The sequence below is a fragment of the Oryx dammah genome, unplaced genomic scaffold (genome assembly GCF_014754425.2).
Source record: "Oryx dammah isolate SB20612 unplaced genomic scaffold, SCBI_Odam_1.1 HiC_scaffold_2, whole genome shotgun sequence".
NCBI lineage: Eukaryota > Metazoa > Chordata > Mammalia > Artiodactyla > Bovidae > Oryx > Oryx dammah.
In genome coordinates this window covers 86,566,243-86,575,003 of record NW_024070186.1, presented here as the reverse complement: position 1 = coordinate 86,575,003, position 8,761 = coordinate 86,566,243, and the positions used below count along the sequence as shown (strand labels likewise).

Genomic DNA, 8,761 nt, shown 5'->3' with positions numbered 1-8,761 from the left:
GTTGCTGTCATCTGCATATCTGTGGTTATTGGTATTTCTCCCAGCAACCTGGATTCCAGCTTGTGCTTCATCCAGCCCAGCATTTCTCCTGATGTACTCTGCATAGAAGTTAAATAAGCACGGTGACAATATACAGCCTTGACGTACTCCTTTTCCTATTTGGAACCAGTCTGTTGTTCCATGTGCGGTTCTAACTGTTGCTTCTTGAACTGCATACAGATTTCTCAAGAGGCAGGTCAGATGGTTGGGTATTCCCATCTCTTTCAGAATTTTCCACAGTTTGTTGTGATCCACACAGTCAAAGGCTTTGGCATAGTCAATAAAGCAGAAATAGATGTTTTTCTGCAACTCTCTTGCTTTTTCGATGGTCCAATGGATGTTGGCAATTTGATCTCTGGTTCCTCTGCCTTTTCTAAAACCAGCTTGAACATGGTTCACATACTGTTGAAGCCTGACTTGGAGAATTTTGAGCATTACTTTACTAGCTCGTGAGATGAGTGCAATTGTGCAGTAGTTTGAGCATTCTTTGCCATTGCTTTTCTTTGGAATTGGAATGAAAACTGACCTTTTCCAGTCCTGTGGCCACTGCTGAGTTTTCCAAATTTGCTGGCATACTGAATGCAGCACGTCCCAGCATCATCTTTTAGGATTTGAAATAGCTCAAGTGGAATTCCATCACCTCCACTAGGTTTGTTCATAGTGATGCTTCCTAAGGTCCACTTGACTTCATCTTCCAGGATGCCTAGCTCTAGGTGAGTGATCACCCAGATCGTGATCAGCTGGGTCATGAAGATCTTTTTTGTACAGTTCTTTTGTGTATTCTTGCCACCTCTTCTTAATATCTTCTTCTTCTGTTAGGTCCACACCATTTCTGTCCTGTATTGAGCCCATCTTTGCATGAAATATTCCCTTGGTATCTCTTTATTTTCTTGAAGAGATCGCTAGTCTTTCCCATTCTATCGGTTTCCTCTATTTCTTTGATCATTGAGGAAGGCTTTCTTATCTCTCCTTGCTATTCTTTGGAACTCTGCATTCAAATGGGTATATCTTTCCTTTTCTCCTTTGTTTTTCATTTCCCTTTTTCTCACAGCTATTTGTAAGGTCTTCTCAGACAGCCATTTTGCTTTTTTGCATTTCTTTTGCATGGGGATGGTCTTGATCCCTGTCTCCTGTACAATGTCATGAATCCATAGTTCATCAGGCACTCTATCTATCAGATCTAGTCCCTTAAATCTATTTCTCACTTCTGCTGTATAATCATAAGGGATTTGATTTAGGTCATACCTGAATGGTCTAGTGGTTTTCCCTACTTTCTTCAATTTAAGTCTGAATTTGGCAATAAGGAGTTCATGATCTGAGCCAGTCAGCTCCCTGTCTTGTTTTTGCTGACTGTATGGAGCTTCTCCATCTTTGGCTGTAAAGAATATAATCAATCTGATTTCAGTGTTGACCATCTGGTGATGTCCATGTGTAGAGTCTTCTCTTGTGTTATCGGAAGAAGGTGTTTGCTATGACCAGTGCGTTCTCTTGGCAAAACTCTATTAGCCTTTGCCCTGCTCCATTGTGTACTCCAAGGCCAAATTTGCCTGTTACTCCAGGTGTTACTTGACTTCCTACTTGTGCATTCCAGTCCCCTATAATGAAAAGGACATCTTTTTTGGGTGTTAGTTCTAAAAGGTCTTGTAGGTCTTCATAGAACCATTCAACTTCAGCTTCTTCAGCATTACAGGTTGGGACATAGACTTGGATTACTGTGATATTGAATGCTTTGCCTTGGAAATGAACGGAGATCATTCTGTCATTTTTGAGATAGCATCCAAGTACTGCATTTTGGACTCTTTTGTTGACCATGATGGCTACTCCATTTCTTCTAAGGGATTCCTGCCCACAGTAGTAGATATAATGGTCATCTGAGTTAAATTCACCCATTCCAGTCCATTTTAGTTCACTGATTCTTAGAATGTCGACATTTACTCTTGCCATCTCCTGTTTGACCACTTCCAGTTTGCCTTGATTCATGGACCTAACATTCCAGGTTCCTATGCAATATTGCTCTTATAGCATCGGACCTTGCCTCTATCACCAGTCACATCCACAACTGGGTATTGTTTTTGCTTTGGCTCCATCCCTTCATTCTTTCTGGAGTTATTTCTCCACTGATCTCCAGTAGCATATTGGGCACCTACTGACCTGGGGAGTTCCACTTTCAGTATCCTATCATTTTGCCTTTTCATACTGTTCGTGGGGTTCTCAAGGCAAGAGTACTTACGTGGTTTGCCATTCCCTTCTCCAGTGGACAACATTCTGTCAGACCTCTCCACCATGACCCGCCCATCTTGGGTTGCCCCACGGGCATGGCTTAGTTTCATTAAGTTAGACAAGGCTGTGGTCCGTGTGATTAGATTGACTAGTATGGATGTGAGAGTTGGACTGTGAAGAAAGCTGAGTGCCAAAGAATTGATGCTTTTGAACTGCGGTGTTGGAGAAGAGTCCCTTGGACTGCAAGGAGATCCAACCAGTCCATTCTAAAGGAGGTCAGTCCTGGGTGTTCTTTGGAAGGACTGATGCCAAAGCTGAAACTCCAGAACTTTGGCTACCTCATGTAAAGAGTTGATTCATTGGAAAAGACTCTGATGCTGGGAGGGATTGGGGGCAAGAGGAGAAGGGGACAGAGTATGAGATGGCTGGATGGCATCACTGACTCGATGGATGTGAGTTTGAGTGAACTCTGGGAGCTGGTGATGGACATAGAGGCCTGGCGTGCTGCAATGCATGGGGTCACAAAGAGTCGGACACGACTGAGCAACTGAACTGACTGACAGGAGGTACTGGCTGCAAAACACCTGGTAGCACTTGCCTGACTTGGTGAGTTGCCTAGTAGGAACAATAAAATCTAAAATGTATTTGGAACATTAATGTCTGCATCCATGGAGGGGATCTTTGTGAGAAGTGCCTCTTTTAAGACTATCCTGGGCCTGTAAGAACAGAGAAAGAAACAGAGAAAGAAAGAAAAAAGGAAATAAGGAAGGAAGGGAAATAAGGAATCTTTGAGTGCATACTTTTTATTGCTTTTCTTTTCCACCCTAAAAGAAATTGAGATGAGTTGCCAGAGCTAGGGACATCCTGCACTTTCCTTCTCTTTGGATACATTTCAAGAAGGGATATGACGCTTTTGTCAGTGTCTGATGTTGGTATGATCACACTGTGTGCTTTTCCAAAGACCTTCTCCTGGATGAAGGCATTTGATGATGTAAGACATTGGCAATTAAAGTTTTTAGGCCTCTGGCTCAGCAATAAAATGAGATGAGGATGTATGGCAGCATTTATATTACACGGTTTTCCTCTAGGAATTCTAGAGCTTGCTGTCCCCAAAGATATTTATGTTTAAATTAGCTGAAACCCTTTGGTTGCCATAACAGAATTCATTTAAAGTTGGCCAAAGGGAAAACTGAGAATTTTATGTATATGGATATTACAGATGATTAAAGGAGACAATTTAGGTGATACAAACAAACCTCATTTAATGCTTTATGAAGCAGCCAGTCTCCATTGACAGGGGTCCAGAGAACTGCAAAATGGGGCTGAAGGCAGATAGCTTTCACAGGATAGAGAATAAAGAACAGAGAAGAGAAAAATGGAAGATATCTGGTTAACTGGGGCCACATGGTCAACCTTGTTTGTGGTAAGAGAAAGAAGAAAATAAGTATAGCACTCAGAGCTGGGTTGTGCATTGGGGGTGGCTGACTGGATATGCTACACTTCTGGTCAAACAGAGCATTTACAGGGACATGAAAGTTATCTAAATTTTCATTTGCTGACATGGAACCCTGAGGAGGAGTGGCCTAGAAATTTATTTCAACATATATTTGTGTATTTTATATACATGTTTTTATATGCATGCATATTTATGTATAGGTATACATTCTATGTATGTACGCCATGTATAATGTATAAGCATATGAGACTTCCCTGGCAGTCCAGTGGTTAAGACTTCACCTTCCAATACAGGGTGTGCAGGTTCAATTTCTGGTTGGGGAGCCAAGATCCCACATGCCTTGTGGCCAAAAAAAACAAAATATAAAACAGAAATAATACTGTAGCAAATGGTCCATATTAAAAAAATGGTCCATATAAAAAAATCTTAACTGTATAAGGGTATGCATAGTGCTTTTTCATGGAATCTGAAGACAGAAATACAGTAAAGCTGTAGGAAGGGGCTAGAAAATGGGACTGCAGAGGCATTGAGACGTCTCCTTGCATGTCCATTGAGCTCTTCCTTCCTCCCCTCCCCCTCCCCTAAGCTTATATAGCTATTATTACTCTCCTGAGTGACTGATTGATGGATATGGTTCCAATCAGTTCTGAGTCAGGGCTGATTAGATCACAAATCCCAGCTCCTGGCTTGGGTAAGGTGTCCATCCTGGCCAGTGAGCTATTACAGGCAGAGGAAATGAGATACCCAGAGCAGAGCTGGCTGCTGGCGCCTGTTCTTTGTGAGAAGGGAGATATACATATAATTTATGACCAAGGACTGGAAATCAGTCTCGACTGGGTTATCAATGCTGCATCAAGAAAGCAAGCATGACCAAATGTGAACAACTATAACCAAAATCACCTTAATCATGACTGAGAAAGGTAAACAAAACAAGGGCCTTTCTTGGGAGTGGGTTTAGATGGAGAAATGGAAGCAGGACTTGATGGCAGTAAAAAAAAAAAGAAGAAGGGATGAAGAGAATCCTTGTGTTTGATACATGGAAGCTGAGCAGCAGGACAGTGTGACTAACAGAAAGGAGAAGGGAGAGAGAAGGGCAACCAGGGCCACTGCCTTGCTCCCTAGAAGAGAATCTCCCCTAATTACTCCCATGGAAGCATTTTGTAATCCCTTCCTCTTCCAACATTCTAATTTTAAATAAGGTCCATGTCTTTGATCTCTCACTTTCTTGCCTAATTAAAGGAACGCATTTAAAAGAAAATAAATAGCGATGGCACTTACTAAAAGCCTACTAAATGCCCACTGTTTATATAATTTATCTTTACTTCTTACAACAATGTTGCAAGGCAGACATTGCTGTCCCCAATCTACAGACATGGAAAATCAGTCTCGGTGATAAAGAAACTCTGTCCCAAGTCACATGGCTACTGGACTCTGACAGGAGTCTGACTCTGACTCAGCACTGACACTATACCTCAGTGTCCTGTATGTGGAATGAGGAACTGTGTCAGCTTCCCATTGCTGCCATAATAAATGATCATAAAATGAGAGTCTAGAATGAGGCTAATCAACCATCTTACAGTTCTATAAGGCAGAAATCCTAAAGTTATGGGGTTGGCCAGACTGCATTCCTTCCAGAGACTCTGGGGAGAATTTGCTCCCTTGCCTTTTCCAGCTTTCATAAGTCATCTGCATTTCTTGGCTCATGGCCCCTTCTGTCTTCAAAGCTATTTGTTGTCTTCAAATCTCTAACTCTGCTTCCCTCTTCTCTCACTCTAATTCTCTTGTCTCCCTCTTATAAGGACAATTACACTGGGCCCACCAGATAATCCAGAATAATCTGTCCACCTTAAAATCCTTAACTGAATCACACCTGCCAAGTCCCCTTTGCCATGTAAGGTAACATTTCACAGGCCCCAGGATTAGGATGTGGACATCTTTGGGGACCATTATTTTGCCTCCCACATGAACCTCATCTGTGTCATTGACCACTATATCCCCAGTATCTAGCCAATGTTTGTCACCTATAAAGTGCTCAAGAAATATTTGTTAAGTTGATGAATGAGGAAAAGTAAACTAGATTAACTTCAAATTCTATCCTCTCCTTCTTTTGTTTTTAATTTTAGTTTTTGGTTCATCTATCTTATGATATAATATGACCAGAGGGACTTCTATAGCTGAGCAATCAACACAATCAACCCCAGTTCCTCCAGTCAACCCCCAATTTAAAAATGGACAGCCCTTGATACCAGAGTCTGTCTTCTAAGGTTGAGAGTAGTTCTAGTTTGTAAAGTGAAGACTGCCTGTGACCTACAGTGGAGAGAGAGGGCTTCAAAACTCTAGGTTAAAAAAAACTACAAACAACTCAATTTAAAAATGGGCAAAGGACTTGACATTTCCCCAAAGAAGATAGTCAAATGATCAATAAACATGAAAAGATGCTCAACATCATTAGCCATCAAGAAATACAAAAATCAAAACTGCAATGATATATCACTTTATACTCATTAGAAGCTCTATAATAAAATTTTAAAAATAAAATATTTCATTAAAGATGTGGAGAAATTGGAAATCTCATGCATTTCTGGGAATGTAAACTGGTACAGCTGCTGCAGAAAATAATTTGGCAATTCCTTGAAAAGTTAAACATAGAATTACCATATGGCCCAGTAATTCCATTTCTAAGTATAAACCCAAAAGAATTTAAAACAAGGACTCAGTGTCAACATTCATAGCAACACTATTCACAATAGTCAAAAGGTAGAGACAATCCAAATGTTCATTAACAAATGAGTGGATAAACAAAATCTGATATATACGTACAATCAGATATTTTACCATAAAAATGAAGTTTGGACACACCCCACAACACAGATGAACCTTGAAAACATTATACTAAGTGAAATAAGACAGACAAAAGAACATATATTGGATGATTTCACTCCCATGAAATAACTAGAACAGGTAAATCCATAGAGACAGAAAGTAGATCAGAAGTTACTAGGGGCTGGGGAAGCAGGGAAGGGAAATTATTGTTTTATAGGTGCTGAATTTCTTTTTGGAGAGATGAAACATTTTGGAAACCTTGACTATGGTTGAACAACATTGTGAATACACTTAATGCCACTGAACTGCACATGTAAAAATAGTTAAAATGACAAAACTGAGGTTATACATATTTTACCACAATTTTTAAATAGAAGTAAAAAGAAGATAAATGAATAAACCATGAACATTTTCTACCACGGAAAGAAGAGCTTTTAGTGAAATGGCACAGCCACAGTGTAAAAAGCCTAAGTCCTCAGACTTAGAAAACAAACTTATGGTTACCAAAGGGGGAAAGTGGAGGAGGGATAAATTAGGAGGTTAGAATTAACATATAGACACTACTATATAAAAATAGATATTCAACAAGGGCCTATTGAATAGCATAGGGAACTCTACTCAATATTCTGCAATAACCTATATAGGAAAAGAATCTGAGAAAGAATTGATCTATGTGTATGCATAGCTGAATCACTTTGCTGTGCACCTGAAACTAACATAGTATTGTAAATCAACTATAGTCTAATATAAAATAAAAATTAATTTAAAAAAAGTGTAAATCCTATGAATCCCAAGATTCATAAAAGACAAAATGTTTATTTTTATTTATTTTTTTTTGCAAGTTGCTTTATTTACAATGCCAACTTTAAAAGTCACTGAACTAAAATTAACTGGACAATAAACTAGGCAGAAATTGCTTTACAAAAAGGGAAAGCCCAAAATGCCACTTTCTATAGGGAAACCACAGTTCAATTTTATTCAGAGCAAAGAAAAGAAACTTTCAATCATACTAGAAGAAACTGGGCCTTAAGTTTGGGAACTGTACTGAAACTACACATGTAATGAGGACAACATTCTGCTAACACAATTGACTTGCTGCTGCATTTGTTGACTGTTTTTCTAATATTAACAATTATAAACAAAGCAGTGCAACTAGTAGTTGGAATAATCCTTACAGTGTTACAGCGTCAGACATGAAATTTCACTTCTCCTCACACCACTGGTTCTCTTTGCGTACCTGGGCTTCCTCTTCTTCAGTAAAATCATTTTTGATATTGAATGTCTTTCGAATCTCCTCAGGAGTTTTGCCCTTGATCATATTAGCAACAGTCTTGCAGGTAACATCAAGCAAACCTTTGATGTCTAAGTAGTTTGCTGCCAATATAAGCTCAAAGAGTGTCCCTTGGTCAACTTTCAGGAATTCTTGATCCCAAGCAGGTATATCATCTGTTCGTTTTTCTTTGTTCTCATCATCCTCAGGAGGAGGAGGATCATCCTTGTGGTGGGTGCACCACTGAATGACCTTTTTAAATATTGCCGCATTAACATTTGGCAAGGGGACTGGATCATCATCTCCTTCATCATCCATTCCCAAATCTTCCAACATAGTCTTGATGGTCACAGACTGTTTTGCAATTTCAACATCAACTTCAAATATCTCTCCATCAGAACTCTGCAACTTAATTGAAGGCATGGTGTTAGGTCTCAAGGAGATGGCGGGCCGCAGGCTGAAGTGAGCAGGGCAACGTCGTCAATCTGCAAAGCTGAAAAGCGGAGAACAAGGCCACTACAGCTCAAAATGTTTAATTACAGGGGCTTGAGGCAGAAAAAAAAAATACTCTGAGATCTTTGTAGTGTAACATGGGGAACAGCTCAACTAGTTTTATCAACTCTTATCAGCCTTAGGGGAAGACCTGTGACTAATATACGGTGAAGTTGTTTCACAATCTACTGATTTTAAAGTTTAACATAACAAACCAGGAAGGATAAGCACTGGCAGGTGCTATGTCTTACATCTGCCTGAAATTTAAGACAGTGGGAACAGAGTGTACTCTGGACATATTAGAAAGTAAAAAGTGAGGAATTTTGATGAAGATGTAGCAAAAAGAATCCCAAAGGTCTTTAAAGCAAACAACAGAACCAATTACATTCAGAAAATTTTAATATGTAATAATAAAAAAGGGCATCTCTGGTGGCTCAGTAGTAAAGAATCTGCATGCCAGT

The 8,761-nt window shown here is 39.6% G+C and overlaps 1 protein-coding gene across 1 annotated transcript; it reads right to left on the bottom strand.

Moving 5' to 3' along the window:
• Nucleotides 1-7,641: 7,641 nt before the first annotated feature.
• Nucleotides 7,642-8,328, bottom strand: LOC120870469 (S-phase kinase-associated protein 1-like). Its single transcript, XM_040250137.1, has one exon. It carries the CDS (start codon nucleotides 8,229-8,231, stop codon nucleotides 7,740-7,742), a length of 492 nt encoding a protein of 163 aa, XP_040106071.1. The 5' UTR covers nucleotides 8,232-8,328; the 3' UTR covers nucleotides 7,642-7,739.
• Nucleotides 8,329-8,761: the final 433 nt, after the last annotated feature.